The sequence below is a fragment of the Anabrus simplex genome, chromosome 1 (genome assembly GCF_040414725.1).
Source record: "Anabrus simplex isolate iqAnaSimp1 chromosome 1, ASM4041472v1, whole genome shotgun sequence".
NCBI classification, from domain to species: domain Eukaryota; kingdom Metazoa; phylum Arthropoda; class Insecta; order Orthoptera; family Tettigoniidae; genus Anabrus; species Anabrus simplex.
Window position 1 is genome coordinate 1,800,437,047 of NC_090265.1, and position 12,785 is coordinate 1,800,449,831.

At 40.5% G+C, this 12,785-nt stretch overlaps 1 protein-coding gene across 1 annotated transcript in view; it reads left to right on the plus strand.

Annotated features, from left to right (window-relative positions):
* The window catches only part of Dlg5 (Discs large 5), a 390,290-nt gene that overhangs the window by 109,389 nt on the left and 268,116 nt on the right, over positions 1 to 12,785 (plus strand). Inside the window, exon 8 of the mRNA XM_068225698.1 lies at positions 9,514 to 9,701. Within this exon, the coding sequence (XP_068081799.1) occupies positions 9,514 to 9,701 (188 nt within the window). The remainder of the gene's footprint in view (positions 1 to 9,513; positions 9,702 to 12,785) is intronic.

The following is a 12,785-nucleotide window of genomic DNA, read 5'->3' on the forward strand; positions in this document are numbered from 1 at the left end:
GAGAAAAGGAGCGGTCGTCCCTCAAATCTCTCAATGTGTTTGAAGATGAAAGTGGGTTACTTCGGGTCAAGACGAGGTTAATAAGAAGAAAGGATGAAGAATTATTCCTTACTCCCATTCTGATACCTGCAAACCATAAGCTAGTTCACATGATGATTATGGAGAAACATTTGGAATTGTCTCATGCTGGAGTACAAGTTCTGCTCTCTACTTTGCGAGAGCGGTTTTGGATCGTCAATGGTAGGAGAACCATAAGAAAGGTGATTTCTGGCTGTGTCAAGTGTAGAAGATACCAAGTGAAAGGAATTACCACAGGGGTCGCACCTTTGCCTGAGGATCGAATTCGAGATGCTTCTGTTTTTGAGATTGTAGGGGTGGATTTGGCTGGCCCATTACATCTCCGCGGGGGTGAAAAGGCATGGATAGTGATATTCACATGTGCTGTTTACAGAGCTGTACACTTTGAGCTCATCAGGACTTTGTCTACTCCAGGGTTCCTTCAAGCGTTACGAAGATTTATTGCTCGGAGAGGGAGACCAAATGTTATTTACAGTGATAATGGAAGGAATTTTGTGGGAGCTGAAAATGCGTTCCGTGATCTTGACTGGACGAAAGTGAGTGCAGAAGCTAGTTGTCTGAGAATCGCTTGGAAATTCAATCCTCCCACAGCTGCATGGTGGGGAGGGTTTTGGGAACGTATTGTTCAGATGCTAAAGAAGTTGTTGCGACGAATCTTAGGTCGTTCCTCTTTGGATTACGAGGGACTGTTGACAGTATTAATGGACACTGAAGCAGTTATTAATTCCCGACCGTTGACTTACTTATCTGAAGACAGTGATGATTTACTAGCATTGACTCCAGCAATGTTTCTTCAGGATATTCCTAGGGTGGGAGTGCCCGATATTGATCACATTGATCAGATAAGCCACGGAAAGAGATTCAGATATATGCAGCATCTGAGGACAGAATTACGTAAAAGATTCAGGATAGAGTACTTAGGACAACTTAAACCGGGGAAAGGTCAGACAAACCCCCGTCGAGAGTTAAAGGTTGGGGAAGTAGTGATCCTTGGAAGTGATGGAGCACGTAGAATGGACTGGCCTTTAGGAAGAGTGGTTGCTGTATATCCTGGGAAGGACAATGTCATCAGGGTGGTCAAGGTGAAGACTGCTGGTGGTGAGTTGGACCGGCCTGTGCAGAACATCTATCCACTGGAAGCAACTCCCATTACTGAGTGGCAGAATGAAGAAGAGGTCCAGGAGAAGAGCCCTGCTGTGCCTGTCTCTAGCAGAACTGTTCCACGAGTGGTTACTACAAGATGTGGGAGGAAGATACGAATCCCATCTCGTCTCAGTTTGTAGATTTTTCCTTGCTTTGTTTTGTTTTGGTTGTGAATTTAGTGGTTTTAATCATGTGATTAAAAGGTGGGAGGATGTTACGAAAATTTGGTTATGTTTATTTGTTCTTGGCCTCAAAAATGGTGGACACTGGCAGGATATCAATGTTTACTTGGACTCGGTGGTGTGTGAGGCCTGATGGGACATTGAAGACAAAAGCGGGATGTATAAAGGCGGTAGCCATGTGTATGTATCATGTTTTTGCGTCGTGTGCAATAAATAGTATGTTCTATCTTTGTGGTTAATACTAGTTCAGTGAATTAGTCCCTTAACGAAACAAACATCGTTCTTCAACCTTCAACTACAACTTCGTATTTTTTTTTATCAAAGTGAACCACATCACCATATGCCATTGATTTTAGATTCTTATCTCTTGTAAACAAATAATTGCAGGTCACCTGACCATCTTTCATCATTATTTTATTCAACATTATTTTTTATTAAATACGATTTTCATTGTCATTTTTGTTGTAACCGCTGGTCGGCCAACATAATTTTATAGCAATCTTATCACTTGCTCATAACAGACTGTTGCTTTCTTCATTCTAATTATAATAGAAGCCTTCTAATGTCAATATTACTAATACTTTCACCAATTGTATATTTCCTCACTCATTGTAATATCTTTAATACCAACGTCATTACAAGTCTTTTGCCATATGTTAATTTTAGTTCAAGTTTTTCCAAGGCTTTTTAAAAATTTGTTTTATTTCATGAATATGTAAATCAGGTGCCTGATTCTATTTTTAGGTTAAGATAATGGCTGATGATGCCTGAATACAAGGCGAAACATGTACCATTTTAGTTAACATGCCAATGTAAATCGACTCAGACAAGACTTATTGTATTTGTTAGGTGGTCAAATTAATAAATTAACTTGTTGTTATTATTCCAAACATACCACTTAACCGAGCAGCTCGTCTCTTTTCTCCCAAGTCTTCCCAGCCCAAACTTTGCAACATTTTTGTAACGCTACTCTTTTGCCGGAAATCACCCAGAACAAATCGAGCTGCTTTTCTTTGGATTTTTTCCAGTTCCGGAATCAAGTAATCCTGGTGAGGGTTCCATACACTGGAACCATTCTCTAGTTGGGGTCTTACCGGAGACTTATGTGCCCTCACCTTTACATCCTTACTTCAACCCCTAATTACGCTCATAACCATGTGCAGAGATTATCCTTTATTAAGAATCATATTTATGTTATTACCACACTGAAGTTCTTTTCTCATATTAACACCTATAGAGCATTCCAACCTTAAATTGCAGTACAGCGTAGATGGAGCACGCTGTTGTGAAATCAACTCGTGAAGATCACACTCGAGTGTGCCTCAAACAGGGCGTCACAGTTCCACATTTTTCGTTTGTACTTTTGTAATTTTAAGTTCATTCATTCATAAATTAATATTTTTAGGATGGTAAAATAAATACAACATACTTTAATCACTGGCGTTGCTCTCAGACATTGGACGTACACCTATCATTTCTGCAAGGCCTGATGTTCCCGCTTTGGATGAACCGGGTTCGGGAGATGATCTTGAGGATGATCCGGACGATGAAGAAAGTCGTATTAAAAACTTTTCATCGTGGACATCGTCCTGTAATTCATTTGCTTTCCACAAATCTTTTTCATTTTTCTTGACTTTGTTCACGTAATTTGCCCAATTTCTTACGTTTTTATGGCATAAAAATATTAGTTCAGCATTTGGAACAAAACCATGTTCATTACCCGCGTGGACTACAGCAAATCACGGTCCTGGGCTTTTCGGTGGCCTAAGTCCCGAATTCACCCCTTTAATGGCGGCCTGTTGTGCACTTTCCACTGAAATGTCGTATGGCTTTTAGTGCCGGGATATCCCAGGACGGGTTCGGCTCGCCAGGTGCAGGTCTTTCTATTTGACTCCCGTAGGCGACCTGCGCGTCGTGATGAGGATGAAATGATGATAAAGACAACACATACACCCAGCCCCCGTGCCATTGGAATTAACCAATTAAGGTAAAAATCCCCCGACCCAGCCGGGAATCGAACCTGGGACCCTCCGAACCGAAGGCCAGTACGCTGACCATTCAGCCAACGAGTCGGACACTTTCCACTGTCGTATCCTTCCATTCTTTTGACACTGTCTGTCCAATATTTACCCACGATTCATCTGTGTAAATTATAGCTTTAATTTGTGCCCTCAAACGTTTTATCTCCCTGAGATATCTGTGCCTCCAATTAATAATTTCATTGGTTTCAGTGAAAGCTGCTTTATTACCCTGTCGTAAATAACGGAAGCCTATATCATGTAAGAAGCAATACAATGTAGTTTTGGAAAACTGTGGCAAAGAATCTTCTCCATTTACCCAACTCAAAATCACGTTCATTGTCGGTGGTATGTTAGCAAATAAAAGAGAGTGAACCACCCGACGCACTCCACTTCGCACAATTTCATCAGATTAAATTTTCCTTGCATTTTTCTGCTGTCCTTCTCATTTTTGCTTTTTTTGCGGGAGTTCGCAAATGACCACGTGCGTGTTCCTTCCTTATAGCATAGATTGTTCTTTCGGAACAACCTGTAGCTTTAGCTGTTTCACTAACTGCGCTGCTAATATTCATAGTCTTCAAAATATAATCCAGGACACTCATTATAATATTGCGTTCTTTTCCCATGAGTTTACCTATGGAGAGTTTCTTTTTAATTTGACGATCCATTGTAAATCCTTCTGCACTTTTTCTTCGAACTAAGAACCCCCCGCATGAGCACGAACTGACAACTACACAGATTACACTAACACAACAAACACAATCCACTTGTCCTCAAAAACTATACATTTATCACTGAACTTGTCGGGCTCCATGGCTAAATGGTCAGCGCACTGGCTTTTGGTCCAGAGGGCCCCGAGTTCGATTCCCGGCCGGGTCGGGGATTTTAACCTTCATTGGTTAACTTGGTGAGCGAAATGGAATTCGATGGGGAGCTATCAATATTAATGGGGCTTATGGAAGAAAGAAGGTAGAACTGGCTGAGTCAGCAAAGAAGATGCATCTGGATGTGCTAGAAATAAGTGATATTCGGGTAAGGGGAGATAACGAGGAAGAGATAGGAGATTATAAAGTGTACTTGACGGGTGTTAGAAAGGGAAGGGCAGAGTCTGGGGTAGGGCTCTTTATCAGGAATACCATTGCACGCAACATAATTTCTGTTAGGCACGTAAATGAGCGAATGATGTGGGTAGATTTGTCAGTTGGAGGAATTAGGACTAGAATTGTCTCCGTGTATTCACCATGTGAGGGTGCAGATGAGGATAAAGTTGACAAGTTTTATGAAGCATTGAGTGACATCGTGGTCATGGTCAACAGCAAGGATAGAATAGTGCTAATGGGCGAATTCAATGCGAGAGTTGGGAATAGAACTGAAGGATACGAAAGGGTGATTGGTAAATGTGGGCAAGATATGGAAGCTAATGGGAATGGGAAGCGTTTGCTGGACTTCTGTGCTAGTATGGGTTTAGCTGTTACGAATACATTCTTCAAGCATAAGGCTATTCACAGCTACACATGGGAGGCTAGGGGTACCAGATCCATAATAGACTATATCTTAACAGATTTTGAATTCAGGAAATCTGTTAGGAATGTACGAGTTTTCCGGGGATTTTTCGATGATACAGACCACTATCTGATCTGTAGTGAACTAAGTATCTGTAGGCCTAGGGTAGAGAAACTGAAATCTGTCTGCAAACGAATGAGGGTAGAAAATCTCCAGGATGAGGAAATTAGACAGAAGTACATGGATATGATTAGTGAGAAGTTTCGAACAGTAGACAGTAAGCAGGTTCAGGATATAGAAAGTGAATGGGTGGCATACAGGCATGCTATAGTAGAAACAGCAAGGGAATGCCTAGGAACAACTGTGTGTAAAGATGGGAAAAGGCGAACATCTTGGTGGAATGATGAAGTGAGAGCAGCCAGTAAACGTAAAAAGAAGGCTTATCAAAGCTGGCTCCAAACAAGGGCCGAGGAAGAGAGGGATTTGTACGTAGATGAAAGAAACGGAGCAAAACAAATAGTTGTTGAATCCAAAAAGAAGTCGTGGGAAGATTTTGGTAATAACATGGAAAGGCTAGGTCAAGCAGCAGGGAAACCCTTCTGGACAGTAATAAAGAATCTTAGGAAGGGAGGGAAGAAGGAAATGAACAGTGTTTTGAGTAATTCAGGTGAACTCATCATAGATCCCAGGGAATCATTGGAGAGGTGGAGGGAATATTTTGAACATCTCAATGTAAAAGGAAATCATCCTGATGGTGTTGCAAACAGCTAAGCTCATGGGTGGGGAGGAAAATGATATTGGTGAAATTATGCTTGAGGAAGTGGAAAGGATGGTAAATAAACTCCATTGTCATAAGGCAGCAAGAATAAATGAAATTAGACCTGAAATGGTGAAGTATGTTGGGAAGGCAGGGATGAAATGGCTTCACAGATTAGTAAAATTAGCGTGGAGTGTTGGTAAGGTACCTTCAGATTGGACAAAAGCAGTAATTGCACCTATCTATAAGCAAGGGAACAGGAAGGATTTCAACAACTATCGAGGTATCTCATTGATTAATATACCAGGCAAAGTATTCACTGGCATCTTGTAAGGGAGGGTGCGATTAGTCGTTGAGAGGAAGTTGGATGAAAACCAGTGTGGTTTCAGACCACAGAGAGGCTGTCAGGATCAGATTTTCAGTATGCGCCAGGTAATTGAAAATGCTACAAGTGGAATAGGCAGTTGTGTTTGTTTCGTAGATCTAGAGAAAGCATATGACAGGGTACCGACGGAAAAGATGTTCGCCGTAGTGGGAGACTATGGAATTAAAGGCAGATTATTAAAATCAATAAAAGGCATTTATGTTGACAATTGGGCTTCAGTGAAAATGGTGGTAGAATGAGTTCTTGGTTCAGGGTACTTACAGGGGTTAGACAAGGCTTTAATCTTTCACCTTTGCTGTTCTTAGTTTACATGGATCATCTGCTGAAAGGCATAAAATGGCAGGGTGGGATTCAGTTAGGTGGAAATGTAGTAAGCAGTTTGGCCTATACTGACGACTTGGTCTTAATGGCAGACTGTGCCGAAAGCCTGCAGTCTAATATCTTGGAACTTGAAAGTAGGTGCAATGAGTATGGTATGAAAATTAGCCTCTCGAAGACTAAATTGATGTCAGTAGGTAAGAAATTCAACAGAATTGAATGTCAGATTGGTGATACAAAGCCAGAACAGGTTGATAATTTCAAGTATTTAGGGTGCGTGTTCTCCCAGGATGGTAATATAGTAAGTGAGATTGAATCAAGGTGTAGTAAAGCTAATGCAGTGAGCTCGCAGTTGCGATCAGCAGTATTCTGTAAGAAGGAAGTCAGCTCCCAGACGAAACTATCTTTACTTCGGTCTGTTTTCAACCAGCTTTGCTTTACGGGAGTGAAAGCTGGGTGGACTCAGGATATCAAGTTAGAAGAAACAGACATGAATGTAGCAAGTATGATTGCCGGTACAAACAGGTGGGAACAATGGTAGGGGGGTACTTGGACTGAGGAGATAAAGGCTAATTTAGGAATGAACTTGATGGATGAAGCTGTACGCATAAACCGCCTTCGGTGGTGGGGTCATGTGAGGCGAATGAAGGAGGATAGGTTACCTAGGAGAATAATGGACTCTGCTATGGAGGGCAAGAGAAGTAGAGGGAGGCCAAGACGACGATGGTTAGACTCGGTTTATAATGATTTAAAGATAAGAGGTATAGAACTAAATGAGGCCACAACACTAGTTGCAAATCGAGGATTGTGGCGACGTTTAGTAAATTCTCAGAGGCTTGCAGACTGAACGCTGAAAGGCATAACAGTCTATAATGATAATGTATATATGTATGTATGTATGTATGGTTAATTCCAATGGCTCGGGGGCTGGGTGTGTGTGCTGTCTTCAGCCTTAGAATTCATCACAGGTCGGGCCCCATTCTTGTAGACGCGCAGGTCGCTTATGCGGCGTCAACTCGAAAGACCTGCACTCGGCCTCTTCGGAGGCCACACGCCATGATATATATATATATCTCACTGATCTTTATTTAATCAATCTTATAATACTGATTAAATGAACACCACTGCACACGGCTGTCATTATATTTAAAAGCTCAGCCGGCCGAGTCAGTCGTGAAACGTAAACAAACGCGATGTTCTCCCTGTCATAAATTAAGAGGTAACGAGATAAGGACTCGAGGTATGATTTAAAAATAACTTCCATATCCGAAGACCATTTGCTTTGCTTTAACCACACCATAATCCTTCTGTACTTTTTCTTTGAAATTAGATCCCCAGGCACGAGCACGAACTCACGAACCACACAAACGAAATACACTTTCCCTCAAGAATTGTACATACGTCACTTACTTGTATTTAATCACTATTATACATGCGACTGTCTGGAAATGTTAAATGCGCATGTTTGGGAGATCACTACCGGTACTTCAACCAGCCACACAGACAGCCAGCCTAGTCACACATGAAACCAAAATTCAAGGAGATATTCTTCGTGTCACAAATTAAGAACTAAGCAAGATAAGAACTTCAGGATTGTTTTAAAAATAACTTTCATATCTGAAGACAATTTGCCTCGCTTTGACCCCCCATATAAATTCAATAGGAAAGACGCTGGCCAGCGACTGATCTTTTTGTGCCTGCACATAAAATTTCCTGAACATGACTGAAAATAAACGCATATACTGCATTTTGTTATCATTTAAATTTAAAAATATACTTATCTACATTGAGCTGAAGTGTTTCTTTACCAGCAGTGAAAAAATTAGGACAATAATGAATATAAAATAGGAGTTATGACATAAGTGCTATGCAATGAAGATATTGCATTTGGCGAAACTTTCCATTATATTACCATTTTCACACTAAATTATTTTTTTACTTTTTTTTTTTTTTTTTTTGTTAATGGCATCAAATGTGCCTTGAAATTCTGTACATAACACGATACTCACCCATTTTAACCGATAACATTCTGATCTACGGATATTTGCAAACCCGCTGCCTTAGAGTAGGACAGCGCTACCCACAAAACATGGGAAAAGGAAAGAGACGGAATTATCCCATTACTGCTGTACTGCAATTTAAGGTTGGAATGCTCTATAGGTACTTACAATGATCCCCAAAAGGAACTTTCACCCCATCAATGCAGTAATTAAAACTGGGAGGACATTTCCTATTTGTGAAACTCACAACCTGACTTTTAGCCCCGTTTATCAACATACCATTGCCTGCTGTCCATCTCACAACACTATCGAGGTCACCCTGCAGCCGCTCACAATCTTGTAACTTATTTATTACTCTGTACAGAATAACATCATCTGCAAACAGCCTTATCTCTGATTCCACTTTTTTACACATATCATTGATATATATATGAAAACATAAAGGTCCAATAATACTGCATTGAGGAATTCCCCTCTTAGTTATTACAGGGTCAGATAAAGCTTCGCATACTCTAATTCTCTGAGTTCTATTTTCTAGAAATATAGCCACCCATTCAGTCACTCTTTTTTCTAGTCCAATTGCACTCATTTTTGTCAGTAGTCTTCCATGATCCACCCTATCAAATGCCTTAGGTAGGTCGAACGTGATACAGTCCATTTGGCCTCCTGATTCCAGGATATCTGCTATATCTTGCTGGAATCCTACAAGCTGAGCTTCAGTGGAATAACCTTTCCTAATCCCAAACTGCCTTCTGTCAAACCAATTATTAATTTTGCAAACATGTCTAATATAATCCGAAAGAATGCTTTCCCAAAGCTTACATACATGTTGTCAAGAATGAGGCATTATTGTGGAAAAGTTTTAAATTGACTGAAAGGGATGAGCCATGTATGAACAGTTTATTAAGTGTGAAATGTAGACTTATTAATTTAGCTTCCTGAGGTACAGTATAACTCGATAGTGAGTGATTTACAGGATGTTATCATGCAGATTATTACTTTGAGAGTACCATGGAGTCTTTTATTCTGTTTATGAATTTATTGTATTAAATTGGTTTACTCAAAAAAGTAACATTTCTGCTTCCTATCATTAAATGTTTGAATCTTGAATGATTATAAATTGTTTCAGAAAAAGACTCTCTCTTACCAGATAGAAACTTTAAGGAGAGAGATTGCATCTGCCTTGCATGACCGGGACAAAGCTTTAAAAGAATGCAATGACCTACGTGAAAAGTTTGGTGGTTATACTATCAAGGAGGAAGCCAACAGAGAAGGTTTCAAGAGTAGAATGGAGTTCAACACATACAATAGAGAGAGGTAAGTGGAGGCTATTCTAGTTAAAAATAGAAGTAATAAACCATCGTAAATTCTTGGCTTTGCATAATTTTCATTTCCGGAGAGTGATGTTGCATTGCCAGAGGTGGAAATAGCTGTTAAACAAATGAGAACAAGAAAAGCAGCAGGGATGTATGAAACATGTGGAAGTGATAAAGGCCTGTTGGTCTGCATTAATTATATAACTGCTAAGGAGTATACGGAGGGGAAGAAAAGTACCTGGTGATTGGTGTAAAGAATAGTAACAATATTATTAATACCAGTATTTATTGTAAGAAAGTTGTGACAGTTATTGAGGAATTACACTGTTGTCACAAGTAGCCAAAATATTGGAGTGAATAGTAGAAAGGAGGATGAGAAGAAGGTGGAAAGAATTTTAAAGAAGAGCTTTTGACAGGGCAGGTCGATGATAGACCCTATATTTACCATGAAATTATTCCCAACAGTTGTGGAGGCGGCTGAGGTCATGCCAGGTGAAGGTGCTACTCATGCATAACTTGAGTCTGTGGTAGTCAGTTGCAAATTCAGTGCCTAACCCTCACGTCTCTTCTCACATTTGCCTCAGGATATGGCTCCAAGACCATCGTGTGAGGGTCACTTCCTCCTTAAACAAATCCATGCCAGTGGCATTTTTCCTGCTACTTTCTTCACTTCTGATCAAGTCCAACGACGATAGGGCAAGGATGGTGGAGGCAGGTTTTGGGTAAACTGGGAGCCTATAATCTGGACCTGCTCATTGGTGGCAGATGTGTGACGGTTGTCTTCATGAGACCCGGTGGCTGCTCAAGAATTCAGTCCTGCGTCTGTGTGTAGGCAGGCCTTTTTAGGATCACTGCTGCCTACCCCAAATGGGGAAGGCCATAGAAAATGTGGGCTAGACATCGGAAGTCGCCCTTTCACAGCCGCACGCAACGGGTAACCCCACACGCGGTATATATATGACAAATCAACGTGAAATTGTAATTGGATATTGGAATGTCAGAACAGTACTTGATAACGACAACAGTGAGACCTGAGTGAAGAACAGCTCTCATCACCCATGTGCTGCACTGAGCTAAACCAGACTATCAGATGAAGGGTGTTGAGTCTGGATGGGGAGAACCGTATTCATGGGGTTGGATTCGCAGCTAAGACGAAACTGGTAAATGATCATCAGCTCACACCCATTGTGTTCAATGAAAGGTTCATGTCACTACGTATACCACTCTCCGGAGATAGGGTCATCACACTCATCTCTGCACATTTTCCCACCCTGAAAGCCAATGAAGAAACTAAGAACCATTTTTACTACTAGCTGAACTCCATCATCACCGAGATAGCACCATCAGACAAACTACTACTGCTTGCAGACTTCAATGCCAGAGTGGGAAGGGATAATCAGTTGTGGGGAAACATAATGGGCAAACATGATATTGGTACTGCTCGGCCTGTGTGCAGAACATGAGCTGTTCATTACTAACACTCGCTTTTGCCTACCTAACCATTACAAGACCACATGGATGCACCCACGGTATAAGCACTGGCACGTCCTCGACTACGTCATCACCCAACAGTATGAAAAGAAAGATGTTCTCACCACCAAGACTGCAAGGAGTATTGAAACTTCTGATCTGTCGACTCTGAATCTCCTTCCCATGCAAGCCCCGACGCAAGTTTCTCCAAAGGGCTATCATTGAGTCAACTGAGGAATCATCGACTATGAAAAAACAAAGAGGCAAGACTTCGAAGACAACAGTAAAGAAATTTTGAGCCTTATCAGTGCCAAACGAGAAGCCCACCTATCCTTTCTTCAAGATGCGTCATCCAGCATGAAGAAAGCTGTGTTTCAAGATCTGAAACAGAAGTGTCATTCACATGAGACAAATGAACTACTGTTATAAGGGGAAGGCTCTAGAACTCCAAAGACTATCTGATGTCAGAGAGTTGCAGAATTTCTACGTGGGAATACAAAAGATCTACGGTGCATCTCGCTATTTATTTGGAACTCTGTAAACAGTTGATGGTGCTCAGACCCTTACCAATGGTAGACACATCCTGCAGCATTGGAAGGAATACTTCTCTACTATGTTAAACCAAAGCTCTACTGCTGCCGATGACTTACTATGGGATGTGCCACAACTTCCCCTCAGCCATGGATGGTGATGCCACCAAATTATCAGGAATTCTGTGAAACCTAGGAAAACACCTGGACCAGACAACATCCCTCTGGAATTAATTCAAAGTGGAGGTTTACCCCTAAAAACAAAGCTCTTCACCCCCATCCTCTGAATTGGCAAACCCAAAAAGTACTTGGTGATTTTAAAAATTGCTAATATCATCACTATTTTCAAGAAAGGTGACCGTAGTATATGTGACAACTATCGCGGCATTTCTCTGTTACCCATTGTAGGTTAACTTCTTGCAAGTATCCTGCTTAGTTGCCTGCAGGTCATCTCTGAGAGGGCTCTCCCAGAGTCTTGTTGTTTCCAAACCTCCAGAGGTACTGTTTACATGATCTTTCGTACAAGGAAACTGCAAGAACAACAGAAGCCTCTCTGTTTTGTGTTTTATGACTTGGAAATGGCCTTTGATAGTGTTCCAAGATTCACAATTAAGTATTTACTGTATTTATTTTCCACCTAGTCGATATAATGATTGCTTAATGCAATTTAATGGTTAAAAGTGGTACATGGTTCGTATATTATCAACATCTTCAGCCACGTAACACTGTTTAGATGAAAAATATATAAATTGACAAAGTAATGCTTTAGAAAAAGTGTCCTTAAAATAAACATAAGATTGACAACATTAAAACAAACAAATAACTCAAGAGAAAATATATAAATTATTTTAATGTTGTCAATCTTCTGTTAATTTTAAGGACACTTCCTCTAAAGCATTACTTTCTCAATTTATATATTTTTCATCTAAACAATGTTATGTGGCTGAAGATGTTGATAATATATGAAACATGTACCACTTTTAACCATTAAATTGCATTAAGCAATCATTGTATCGACTAGGTGGAAAAAAATAAATACTTAATTGTGAATCTATTGAAGTGCGATATGGACCATGAAGCTGATT